The 14,565-nt window shown below is 32.1% G+C and overlaps 1 protein-coding gene across 1 annotated transcript in view; it reads right to left on the bottom strand.

Moving 5' to 3' along the window:
* LOC110111092 (threonine--tRNA ligase, mitochondrial 1) overlaps positions 1-9,368 on the bottom strand; it is a 42,905-nt gene extending 33,537 nt beyond the window's left edge. Inside the window, exons 1-5 of the mRNA XM_020842804.2 lie at positions 8,973-9,368; positions 5,532-5,643; positions 4,835-4,960; positions 4,575-4,634; positions 2,417-2,506 (exon numbers count right to left, since the gene is read on the bottom strand). Of these exons, the coding sequence (XP_020698463.1) occupies positions 2,417-2,506; positions 4,575-4,634; positions 4,835-4,960; positions 5,532-5,643; positions 8,973-9,112 (528 nt within the window). The 5' untranslated portion in view covers positions 9,113-9,368. The remainder of the gene's footprint in view (positions 1-2,416; positions 2,507-4,574; positions 4,635-4,834; positions 4,961-5,531; positions 5,644-8,972) is intronic.
* Between the last annotated feature and the right edge of the window lie 5,197 nt (positions 9,369-14,565).

The raw sequence follows: 14,565 nt of genomic DNA, 5'->3' as shown, positions 1-14,565 counted from the left end.
GAAAGACCATTTCTACTAAAGAAATCATGCCACCTCACCACATGCGACCACATCCACCAGCTTAGATTCTATAAAAAATTCGTCTCCAGGTATTCCACCAACTTCACCCCTACAACTGTCCTAATAAATGTTTTCAATGGAAGTCTCATCTCTCCCATACTAGCATGATCTGTGTTCCAGGAATTAGTCCTTCCAATTCTTGGCTTCTTGTTTAGTGCTTCTCTATCATGACTTTATATCAGTTTTCCAGGCACCTTATATAAACCCATTTTTTATAATGTAAAAAGTACTTTTTTTTTATTAGATTATATCCTAAAATACCAACTTTCACAAAAATTTATTCAATTATATTCTACTCATTAGGAGTGATGTGCGGAAGCAAGCAGAGCAGCTGAGTTAGGGATTCCGGCTGAGGAAAAATAAGAAGAAAGGAAAGAAGCAGAGATAGGAGAAGGAATGAGGAATGGAATAAAAAGATTAAAAAAGAGTTTAATTTAGTTACGATAGAAATTAATTTATAAGTCCCTTGCTTAATTATACCCAATTGTTGTGGGATTCCAATGGTGTATGAGTAGAAGAAATTTTGAGGTAAGAAATCATTTAGGAATGAATTGGGTTGTAGGTATTTTGATTAAGGCAGAAATTGTAATAATTATGTAAGTTGGAAATTTGGGTTGTATAGGCAACTTACAAGCATAAAAGATTGTGGGGAATCAAAATCGACGAGGCAACTCGTCATGCTAAGAAATGTAAATTCTAATTTGAAAAGTAAATTATTTAATATTCTGACATGTAAAATTGCATTTGAGCCAAATGAAGTATGAAGTGCAGTAGAAATTCTTCATATTGTTTGAATGTCTCTACAATGGAGTATTCAGGTGTAAACGACCACATGTTGATTTTAATGATTCAAGCTCAAAATTAAGTATATTATAATTACATTAATGTTTCATTAATTGATAAGAAAGAAAAACAATGAGTTATCTACTAACTTCTTTTTCTTCATATATATGCATTGTATTATTGTTGTCTTTTATGTTAATGCATGAACCATTTAATTACTAGTTTATTAATTTATCAAAAATGGTTAAGCATGAGGAATGTCATGTTTAGTGATGAGTGGCAACAACATATTATAATACCTATGCAAGTGGAATAAAATGGACCTCAATATAGTTCCATGGTGATAATATTCAATTTTATCTTAGCTTCACTTAACATTATTATAAAGCTATAAAGGCTAACTTTATATTATAGTGATGGTCAAAAACTTAGATATCTAATCATGACATATTTTTAGGCTTCAAATGAAATGAGATAGCACATAACATAAGTATTAAATGAAGTATCTATATGAATAAATTCAAAGTTGGATATTTAAATCACTAAATGACATGATAATGTCTTATCTATGACACTATAATAAGCATTATATTATTAGTTTATTACTAGTTCATATGAGCATATATATGTTAATTCTTTTTTATAAACAACTTATGAATTTAGTTCAATCATAAATACGTGCATATTATTCACTATAATTTCTTTCTTAAATTCTATATTAGAATTGCATATCTTTATGAGCCTCATAGCTCACCAATTTTTTTCATTCTAGATGTTAAATTTAAGCCGAGTAGAATCAGGTCAATTTAAAATTTATGTTTTATTGTATAGCTATGTAAGATGAGTCCTGAGCAGAAGTATGGGAGATGTTTTTATAAAAATGCTTTGGGTTGTTAGTTGCTCTATAATTATTTACATATGTTATAAATGAAATATTTTGAATGTTTTTTTATCGATGAATGTGACGAAATATGACATGAATATTTTTGGAATGGTTATGAGTTATGAATGTTGAGGAATCGTGTGTTTTTCTCTTTTGCACCTTGCATTGATTGGTAGAGGATCGGCGTGGAGTGTGACAACTTTGCTTGTGATTCTTGATCTTCAATATATTAAATTGTCGCCCCACCTCCTTATCTCTCTCCAAATAAACATCATGTGCCCTTCCAACCTATCATATCATTTCTAGCTCTTCTAAAGCACCAAATAAACGTGGAGTTACAAAAAGAAAAATAACAACATTTTGATATATTCCATAAATAAAGCCCAGTCATCTCTCTTTTGAAAATTACCATCATATGTCAAACTTTCTGACTACTACTAACAATTTATAGTGTAAATAATAAGACTAATCCACCTGAATAGCAAATGAACAAGTCATTTAAACAAAAGAGAACCAAAGAGAGAAAAAAAAAAAGAAACTAAGAGTAGAGAGATCATTAAGAAGTACCGAATAACATAGAAATGAAATGACATGTATAGTTGGATTTTTTTAAAGAAGCCGCAGTAGTTGATTTCAGTATAGAAAAGATACCAAAGTTTTCACAAAATGCAACTGTAAGTGAAGCCATACCGCAACAGCTTTAGCTGCATGAGACTGTATTTGACCAAAGTGTTCTTCATTCAATGTGGCGTCCCCATAGTATGCATCATAGTAGAAACCCTAGAGAAGATTTAAATTGTAAAATCCAGAAGAAACAATTCATATTCATCAAAGGAGAAATGATTTAGCATATTAATACAGATGAAAAATGCTGGTCTACCCTCCGAAATATCATTCCTCAAGAGCAAAAAACAACAACACCAATAACAACATCAAGCCTTTATCCCACTATATAGGGTCGGCTACATGAATCATTTTTCTCCATTGAAATTCTCATTTAAATCAAATAAAGAAAAGTCATTTCTAATATTGTCTAACCAAGTCTTTTTAGGACTACGTCTAACCTTCTTAACATAGGCTAAATCTAACACATCGATTCTCCTAACAGGCTCATCGGAAGGCCACCATTTTACATGACCAAACCATCTAAGGCAACTCTCTCTAATCTTATCTATCACTGGAACTACTCGAACCTTTTCACCGATATGCTCGTTTCGTCTCCTGTCTCTAAGAGTAAATCCACTCATCCACCTGAGCATCCTCATCTCAGCAACACTTAACTTAATAATATGCTTCTCTTTTAATGGCCAGCATTCTGCGTCATAAAGCATTGCAAGTCTCACCACCATCTTATAAAATTTTCCCTTAAGTTTTAGTGGTACTTTTCTATCAAACAACAAATCCGAAGCATTCCTCCACTTCAACCATCAAACTTGAACTCTACTAATAATATCCCCATCTACTTCACCATCACTCTGAACAAAATACCCAAGATATCTAAAACGAGTATACTTATTAATGACTCGATCGCTCAAAGTCACAAACGCCCTAGTAAAACTATTACTACTAAAATTACACCATCCATGCATTTGGTTTTAGATCTACTCAAACGAAAACCTTTAGACTCTAAAGTTGACCTCCATAATTGGAGTTCACCTTCAACTTCCTCTCTAGTCTTATAAACAAGAAGAATATCATCAGCAAAAAGCATATACCAGGGTACATCCTATTGCAAATGTCTAGTAAGAACATTCATGACTAAAGCAAAAAATATAAGGGCTTAAGGCTGATCCTTGATGTAATCCAACTGAATAGGAAAATACTTGGTCAAACCACCTTGTGTTTGAACACAAGTAACAACTCCTGCATACATATTCCTAATGGCTTGAATATAAGCATTATTAACCCCTTTCTTTTCTAGAACTCTCCATAGCACTTCTCTTGGAACTTTATCATATGTTTTCTCTAAATCAATAAATACCATATGTAGATCCTCCTTATTCTCTCTAAACTTCTCCATGAACCCTCCCAATAAATGAATAGCTTCCATAGTAGACCTACCTGACATGAATCCAAATTGATTTTGAGAAACATTAGTATCACGTTGTAACTTATGCTCCATATCTCTCTCCCAATGTTTTAAAGTATGACACATCAACTTAATTCCTCTATAATTCACACAATCTTGTGCATCATCTTTATTCTTAAAAATAGAAATCAACACACACATTCTCCATTTAACTAACATATTTTTAGTCTTCAAAATAATATTAAAAAGTTTAATAAGCCAAGAAATTCCTTTTATCTCCAAAGCATTTACACACCTCTATTGGAATATTATTAGGTCCAATAGTTTTTTCACACTTCCCTTTCTTTAAAACCTCGCTAACTTCAGTTTTACTAATACACTGATAAAAATAAAAATATATATTTTCATTTAGAGTGCTAACGTCACTAAATTCAATCGTATTCTCAAAATATTCATTGAAAAGCTTAGCAAAATATCTCATCCACCTTGTTGAATATCATCTTCTAAAAAAAAGAACTTTTTGACCTTCATCCTTCATGTACTTCACATAAACTAAATCCTGACTACTCATATCTCTTTGTTTGGCTAACTTATAATTATATATTTCGCCCTCTTTCGAATCTAATCTATTATATAAATTAATAAAAGCTAAAATCTTTACATCGTAGATTGCTTCCTCAGACACCTTACTAGTCTCTTAAAGAGCGAAAAAAAAAAGATGATAGAATTGTTAGTTTCCATAGAAAATTGCATAATTTAACAAATTAAGATGCATTATTTTAATCGTATTCTTTATGAAGGAAACATGCAGAGCATTACCTCTCCTCTGGTAGTACATGGCCCAATACACAGCTTGCAACCATACACCATCTCAACAGACTAGGAACAAAAGAAAAAGCTCGATTAATGAAATAATTGCATCTTAGAGATAGGTCAAGGACGAGGATTAGTAAAATGCAGCGTAAAGTATCAATCCTAAAAGTAACAAATAAATTAATTAAAACCACTGAAAAAATAATTTCTTACTATACTCAATCAACCATTAATCTAAAATGACAAGTAATTGTATCATGAAGTACCTGTCCTAGGATATGAGCACTTGAGTGCCAAAATGTGTCACGTCCCTCATTGCTGTCAAATTTGAACAGCTTAAGCTCACAATTTTCCTCTAGTGGTCTTGACATATCCCAGAGAGTGTCATTCACCTTTAAAAAGACAAAATAACAAAAAAAAACTATCAGTTTCAATTTCTCAACTAGATAATAGCTAAAATTAGTTTCAACAACAGTAAGGAAGAAAGTTATAAAAGGATCCATGCACTCGATAAAATAGCAACAAAATAATGTTGTATAAAACAACATTTTCGCTAATGATTCCAATTAAATTAAAAAAATGAAAACCAAGTACATAAGAAGTTTGAAGCCTTTTCACAAGATATATATGTACAGCAAAGGTACAAGGAAATTTATAACTTTATATTGTAGGTTTTATGCTTGCACAAAAACAAAATATATAAAATCTTTCCAAAACTACTTATTTGAGTAAACAATTTCAAAAAAGAGAAAAACTTTCACAACTAATATGGTAACTAAATCTCATTATTTCCCCGATAAAAAATACAAGTGAAAATTATCAACTACAGGAATATAACTCACATTCTTATCTCAAATAAAATGAAACATAATATGCACATTAATACATGCAACTACATTAGTGCATGCCATAGCCCATAGATTGGCACTGCCCAAAAAAGAAGATGGTGATGGGACAACTTACTTGGGCAATCAAAGCACTAGAAGCCCAACCACCAGGAAGTCCCTTAGCGATATCCAACGGTGATGTTTGCCACTTCTTTCCCTCTTTAATCGTGCCATCTGGCAAAGTAATCCTTGATAAAGAGAAAGAATGCAAAAGTCAGGTATTAAATCCAAATTAAGAAGTAAAGCAAAATGAGTACAAGAATGTCAAAAGTTAGGTATGAAATCCAAATTAATAAGTAAAATAAAGCAAGTAGAATAAGGGCTTAGGCTAAGTAGAAGAAAATTTTAGTATATGATATTTAATTATAATGTGATGATATTTATAATAATCAATCAATATTAATAGAAGATAAGGTGATAGATAAATAATATATAATGACAGGGTTACATTTCTTAATGCAACTAATATAATGTGTTGCATGCTTCACGAGAAAAAGAAAATAGAAAACTTGTAGATCAAAAGTAACAAACTACTTCAACAACTCATTTCCTTTAGATAAAAATATGTGATACTAGAGTTTAAGCCAATTTGATAATGAAATGTAAAAAAACTTCAAGAATTTAAGCAAAAAATTAGAAACAAATAAAATTAATGAACAAATTGAATTAAATTTGACATCAAATTTTCAAAGTTACTTTTTCATCAAAATTAAGAACACTAAACAAGCAATAATAAATTATATAGATGAAATAGAACAAGCGATTTAAGAAAATGGTTTCACGTCAATAAAAGGAGATCAACTCCATCGGAATCAGATGATTGCACTTATATAACACTCGAAGGAGTCTGATAAGTTTCTTGAAGGATCAAGAAGACTAAGCACCTTTAGAGGAGATGTGAACTCCCAAAGAAAGGGAAGATATATGAGAAGGGGGAAACCAAAAATTTTATTCCAAAATGCTTTTGTTTAGAACTAGAGATGTATTTATAATGTTTATGTAGACCAACAAGTTGCTACAGACCCAGTCTACCTAAACAATTAAAAGAAAATATTATAGTAGTGCTTTTATACACATGTGGACCCATATTATTTATGTTGCCAAAAACAATATTGCCATTTGAGAGTTGTGGCATATATTTATTCCTTCTTCTTTGACAAACTTTCATCGTTGTTGGTTGTTCTATCTTGCTTGTAGCCCACTCTGCATATTTGGATTATACAAATTTGAGATCCAAAATAATATGCTGATATTTAACACTCCCATCTCCTTTGAAAATAACCTTATCCTCAAGGTTGAGAGAAGAAAAAGAGATAGAGAGTGCTGAAAAAATTTTCCCATGTGGCCAAAACAAATAAAAGAAAATATTATACTAGTGCTTTATTACCATTTATGTTGCCAAAATAATATTGTCAATTGGGAGTTGTGGCATATATGTATTCCTTCTTCTTTGGTAGACTTTTATAGTTATTGGTCGTTCCATCTTGTTTATAGCCCATTCTGAGTATTTGGATTATACAATTTTCATATCCAAAATAATATATTGATATTTAATAGAGCCACAAATCTAAATTGCACTCAAAAGTTGATACTATAAAAAAATTATCCAAACATAAAATTACGAATTATGCGTCCCAAATCTTTATTTATAAACTTCTTATGGCCTCTAAAAATTCACGCTTGGATCTTCTGAGAGAGTTTTGTGTCCAAGTCAAATTTTTAAAAAAGCAAATTAAATTGTAGATAAAACACTATCCAAAGATTTTTACCTTTTTTGAGAGGATTTTATGATATGTCTTCTAGCTTCTCATAAGCATGAGCTCCTATGGTTAATTATACTTTCTAATAATGATAGAGAATTTGCAATTAAAACTAGTTGATATGCACTAAATACTTAACTTATAGTAGCCGCAAAATTTTTAATTTTAATTTTAGAGAAAACTTATCATCGATAGATTAAAGCAAATAACACTATCGTTGCCATTAAATCTTGTTGCCAAATTTATGCTAAATACTGCTCAAATCTCGTTAGGCGAGATTCATGCTAAATATTACTCAAATCCTGCATTAATCCAGTTAAATCTTGTTTCCAAACAGCCCCTAAATGTCAAAAAAGCAGCAATTATGATTGCTATGTTGCATGAATATGAGTATTGAAACTTTAGAAGTAAAAAAAGTCATTGATAAACAAATTAAGTATGATAAAAATGATAACATTAGATAAATGTATAAATAAACTAAGATGGATATATTACGGGATTGAATATATTAGAGAGATAAAAGAGTAGCATTACTAAAGATAAGGTAATGAAGAATAAACTAAAGTGGTTTAGACATATTCAAATACAAAATTAGTTTTGAATTATTAGGAAGGGAGAAAGAAGGGGGACAAAAGATAACATAGATTGAAGAAGATTTGCATAGAACAAATTTTACAACTCCTTAAGCACTCGACAGGGAAGACTTGAGAATGAGAATTCATAAGCACATCCCCAAATAGCTAGGATTAGGCTAATGATGAAAAAGATCCATGGTAAAATAATTTGTATTTAAATAACAAACACAGATCAACATCAATACTAAGAGAAACACCCCATCTTAGGCACAATGAACATCAAGCACTAAGAACTAGTTTGTTTTGATACAAAGTCTTTGAAAGTAATTGGAATTGAGTTCAATATTTATTTAGTAGAAGGTAGATGAAAGTGAGTTCAGAATTTTGAAACTCACCATCATAAATGTAAGAAGAGAGTTCCACTTATTAGACTTGTAAACACCTTCATTTTAATTTTTGCATGAAGCAGCAATAAAATAACATAAAATTAAAATGAGGTCGAACTAGGATATTACTTATATCATGATTGCAATAAAATAATATAGAAACTTAGTATAGTTCAAATAACTATAAGTTTAGCAAGAAGAAATGTTCCTTCAAAACAAAAAAATATATATAAAATCACTTCAATTAAAGTAACTTAATGGAACCTAGTCCCAATAATTTTCGAATACTTGCATATAAATAAACTGGCCTTAAGTGAACTAAAGAAAATTTGTTCATAATGTCACAATCAAGCGGCAAAAATATATAATTTAAACACACATTCTATTAACGAGTGCTGACTAAGAAGTCTTTCTCATCTGTCTTCTACAAAATTAAATTTTCTTAATTCACTGAGGATTTCCACCAGCCCCAGCCTCCAGCGTTTGAAGCTAACATATACAGAAAGAAGACCGTGCCTTTCATTAGATAGCTCAGCCGGGAACTTTGGCATTGTAGGCACAATGGCCAACACATTTGCTGTTGTGAATTTCACTGGATATATTAAAAATGCAACGAGGTTCCTCCGATAGCAAATCTCCACTTATCTCAGCACAGAAATTGCATATTTCATCCAAAATCCGCAAGCAATTCCGAAAAGCATAAAATAAACTCGAATGAATTGCCCAATTAAATCCATAGACATCACTTTGAAGTATCAAAAGTTAATATTCAGGAGGAAAGGCGACTCAAACTCACTTAATGGGCTCTCCCCCAATACTCTGGCGGTAGGCAATTTGTTGCTTTTGAATGGACTCAAATTGGCTGATTCGCTTCTGGATGACGGAGTGGAGGTACGCCTCATCCTTACAAAAATTATTTGTTCCCTTCTCCGTCATGGCGCTGGCGGCCGGCAATGGCGATGATACGGTGTGGAAGAGAGAAAACGGTGATGCAGTACTGATGCGAAGAACCGAACGACAACCCCTGGAGATAGCTATGGAGCATAAAAGCTTCAGCGGGGGAGGCGGCGGCGGCGGCGTGGCTGCAGTTTGGTAGAGAGACAAGAAAAGCCAAGGGTTTATTTCGTCAACTCCGATAGGTGCCGAATGTAGAAGAGGAGCGAGCCCTGTGTAAACCGGAATGAGTCGTCGGCCTGGCAGACACGGTTGTAAATTTGCTCCCAAATTTGCATTTTATAATTATAATGTCTGATCAATTATATTTTTAAATTAATTATAAATAATAATTTCATGCCTCATGATGACTAAAATTTTAAAAATGTATAACTGATATTTATTTTAAACTTTTTTATTTAAATATTTCTAAAATTAAAAATATATATACTTCTAATGTTTTTTAAATGTGTTTAAAATTCTTTTTTAATCCAAATACACTCACTTTTAATCATAGAGTATCACAATTGATTCAAATAAATATTAATGAAATTTATAGTAATTTTGACATGTTATTCTTAAAATGGTAAAATAGTTGAATTTTATTAGAATATTTGGATCATCTCCAACCGAACTGCATACGATGATATGTCATTCATCATTTGCTCCATTTGAATGTTAATCGTATGTCAAAATTCGGTAGGTGAGCACTGTTCAACTACGCTAATTTGTTATGCTACAGGATTTGCTGAAGAAGCGCGTGAAAGATTGAGGAGAAAGATGGTTATCTTCGTAACAAGATGAAGAAGCGCACGAAAGAAGAGAAAAGAAATGGAGTTCGATTGGAAATGAATTACTGCAATTTGGAGTTTTACAATATTTTGGAGTAGAAAATGGATTTTTCGGTCGGAGATGCCCTTAGTCTATCCTTCTTTGTCACGTCAGATTGTTTGATATGATTTATGAAAGTTGGATGACTTGTTTGATTATTAGTATAAATAGATCCAAACAAGATTCTTACTAAACATTTTCTAAAAATAACTTCTTGAAACTTATTGAAACATGTAATCTAGCATTTAAGCCTTTAATGACTTGTTTAAATGGCATGAGCAATAAAAGGTCTAACATAGGTTCGATCATTAGATCGAATGAATTTGAATTATATACTTAAAAGGCATTTTTAAACCAATTTATAAAAAGTTGAAGTTTATTGGAGCACTTAATCGATTCCATTTTGACACGTCTTCTTATATAATTTGACATGATCAATAAATAATCAAAACTATTATTAAATAAATGTGGTGCGCTAAAATGTTACTACTAAGGAAACAACACAGCTGCCCGCGTCAAGGCAGCCCGCGCGTCACATCCAATTAAGCTGCCCGTGCCAGCCCGCGCGTTGTGTCCGAGCTACGGGCGCCCGCTAGCGCATCGCATACAAGGCTGCCCGTCGTCCGAGCTGCCCACGCCCGCCTACGTGTTGCATCGATTGCCCCACCTTCCCACAGTCAACATGAGCCCCATTGTTCGCCGTCCCACCATTGTCGTCCAGTCGTGCCGGGTCGGGTCACTTGATAACCCAACGGGTCGGGTCCGGGTCTGAACTTTCGACCCGTTTACATAACAAGGTCGGGTTAGTGTCAACTCATTTGAACCCAAGTCAATTCTAAGTTCCAACCAAATCTGACCCAAATTCCAATTTTGACACCCCTATTTGTGGTGGGCCTTGTCCGCTTCTAAAAAAATCTAATGAGAAAAGTTTTTATATGTTGTCAAGCAACCTTGACTACTTAAGAAACCTAGGAAAACAAATAAAAGTTCATCATTACCTACAAGGTTTGCATTGATGTACGAGAGTGGATTGTAGTCATACAACTTTATGACCTTTTGCTCTCTGATATACAATCCATCATTTCTCAGCCTCTTATTCAAACAAAGATAATGTCAATAGTACTTTTTATTCTCTAGACATAACATATTGTTGAAGATCTTTTCTATCCTTAGTAACTAGTCTTCCGTAGCATGGGTCCTACAACTCTATTGAAACGTTTGAGGCTTCAGCTTATGGAATAACTGTAAGTGCTTAATTAATTTCCTTATTTTTAAATGGCATAATAGAGTATGTATTTGAGATTTTCAGTTAGATGATTTTAAAAATATAGGAATTTTTTCTTATTCAAAAATTTATTTTAAAGCACTAAAAATAGTGCTTTAGCTCAATTAAAGCTTAAGAATGTTGATATATAATATCTGGTGATTTAGTTAATTTTAAAAAAAGTAAAATTTTGCTCAGTAGGATTTTTTGTTGCTTACCGTTAGAACATTTTGGTATTTTCTGAATCTAGCACAATTATATTTTATTTTTTGCAATACATTGAAAATGAATACATATGTGCTTATTGATCTTTCATATTCATATTCCTTTTTTTATTATTTTAGTTATTTTTAATACTTATAATGGAGTATATATGATATGATTATATAGATCATAAGTAGTGTATATGAATTTTTAGAATGAAAATCGATGTATTTTGTGAGTGCATTCATTGTGGTCGATGAAATATTGAAATGTGAGCTGTTTGTAAGCTTTTTTTAAAATTGCAAAGCAATTTATGATTATATTTTATTTGGAAAAGTTTGAGTATTGACTTTTAAATATTTTTTTGGTTTTATAACTGAACTCACCATCATGAATAATATGTCACCTTAAATGGTGAAGATATCATTCTCTAATATGTTTAAATTACAAAACTTTAAATCTCTTATTGTCTACCATAATCAAATTTAGGAGATAATTATATATGATTCCAAAGAGCCAATATGATATTCAATCCTATGATTAGCTATGATAGTTAGAATGCTCTATCATCAATTATTATAGTCGGATCATCATATTGAACTACATATGATCGAGAGGGGGGGGGGTGTTCAAAATGACATTCAAATATGCTTCTAACTACAAAAATCTAGATATGTTCATTTGACATTCAACTTGTATTTGGAAGAAAATGGTGCATATATTTTTCTTGTTGATAAGAGTGGAGAGGGAGATGAAGAAAAACAAGAATTATGGAGGTGAACCTTAAAGTTTAAAGGTTTAATTTGAGTAGATCTGAATCGAATCTATGGTATGCAATTTTTAAAAATAATAGATATAGTGTTGGGATTATGAGGTTGGGTGATTAAGCCATTAAAAAGAGTGCATGTTTTAGATATCGCAGTTCTATTGCTCAAATCGATGGTCAAATAGATGGGGATATTACTAGTAGAATTCAAGTTGGATGATGGAAGTGGAGGAAGGCATCAGGCCTATTGTGTGATAGAAAAATACCACTCAAACTTAAGGAAAATTTTAATAAGAAGTTGATGCGATCTGCAATGCTTTATTGCACAAAATGTTGGTTCTTAAAGAGCAAAAATAAATTAAATAAAGTATTGTAAAGATGAGGATGCTCAAGTGAATGAGTAGCTTTACACTTAGAGATATAATGTGAAATGAGTGGAAAGGTTAGAGTAGCCTAACAACAAATAAGATTATGGAAAGCTGCCTTAGATGATTTATTCATATAAAATATCAGCCTCTTTGATGACCTTGTTAAATGAGTAGATGTATTAGATCCGACCTATGTTAATAAACAGCAATGCAGACCTAAAAAGACTTGGTTAAAAAATATTAAGAATGACAATTTTTATTAGAATTAAATGAGAATTTGACTCTTAATATGATATAATGGAGAAAAACGTAACATACCACATGAAGTGAGATAAAGACTTGTTGTTTTTGCAAGTTTATTAAAATTTTTCATCATTGTGAACATTATATTAGACAACGAACAAGAAGGAAATGTTATCGGTTTGATGGTTGGATTGAAGTTGAATTGGATGATGTAATAAATATTAATTTTATTTAAATCGTTTATATAATAATCCTATAGTCATGTGCAAATATGTGACAAAAAATTAAACATAATCATATATAAAACATAAAACATGCATAATTGTTAAATTGAATAATTTAAAACTAAAAAATTTCATTATTTGAGTAACTGATCTCTTCTTTTGTAGTCATTACACACAAGATTAAATTCAATTTTTTGGATGAAATCTTCTATTATATTTCTCCAATACGTGAAGCTCTAGAAATAAAATGAAGATAAGAAAATTAATATTATTTAAATTAGATGCAATACAAATAATATAAGTTGAAGTAAAACAAGCAAAATACATTAATATATTACACTTGAGAAAATTGTGAAATATAAAAATGCTTGTATATTATAAATCATTTGAAGATATAGAGAACACATATTCATGATACAGAGATAAAATAAATAATGGTTCTCAATTCAATAGCTCACATTAGTTTAAATAAATAATAATAATAATAAAGCAATGTTTGAGTGAATATAAAAGCAATGTTGAATCCTTAAATCCTACTTCATTAAATCTTCCACCCCAAATGCGTCCAAATCATCACATCCAACTGTGGTGGTTTTGTTCTAGATGAGAATTTTTTCTATTTATCTGTCATTCTCTTTCCTTTATCAATCCATTTATGATGTGCATTCGAACTTTGTAATTTAAGAAGCGACATTTTTCTTCCATAAGATTATCAACAATTACAGGTACAATACTCACTACGAGAAAACACGCGATTACCGTCGAACGTTCCGGCGGAAATGATTCGTCGGTAAAGAACGGCGCATGTAACGGCGCTTTGGTGCGACGGAAACGTTACGACGCATTTTCCGGCGCATATTACGACGGAATATTTCCGGCGTTCGTTGCGCCGGCATGGGCGTCGGTATAAACCAACATTCCACTTGTTCCGTCGCACGTTACGGCGGAAAATCACCGGCGTAATTACCGGCGGATATGGCGCCCGTGTATTTAAATTACCGGTGCGTGTTCCGGTTTCGTGTCCGCCAGCTATTTCCGACGCATAGTTTGTGCCGTAAACAACCCGTAGGTTATTTACGGCGTCCAACGGCACTTTATCCGCCGGCAATTACCGGCAGACTCATACAACACAAATTGCTAGCGCAGTTATCGCCGGAATTTACCGATTGAAAATCGCCGGCTCCACAACATTTTTTGCGCCGGAAACTTTTCCGGCGCATTATAAACATCGGAAGATATTTACCTACGCAAGCCAAACCGGCGCATGAAATTCCGCCGGAACGTGCGTCGGAAACCCATATTTCCGTCGGATTTCACATCTTATCGGCGGATTTTATCCGCCGGTAATACCAGGTTTTCCTGTAGTGACTCCCTAAGTTCTCTTGAGCTTATGGTTTCTTTTTAGATATTTCTATCAAATTCTACTACATCTGATAACACATTATGCGGAACTTTCTTACATGAAATTGTATTACCCTTAATTTTTGTTAGGTGCTATTTGATCCTATTAATACCAAGCTCATACCTTATAAGTTTTCCCATAATATATATATATA

This window comes from Dendrobium catenatum, unplaced genomic scaffold (assembly GCF_001605985.2).
Source record: "Dendrobium catenatum unplaced genomic scaffold, ASM160598v2 fragScaff_scaffold_1196, whole genome shotgun sequence".
NCBI classification, from domain to species: domain Eukaryota; kingdom Viridiplantae; phylum Streptophyta; class Magnoliopsida; order Asparagales; family Orchidaceae; genus Dendrobium; species Dendrobium catenatum.
This window is presented reverse-complemented; position numbering and strand designations above follow the sequence as displayed.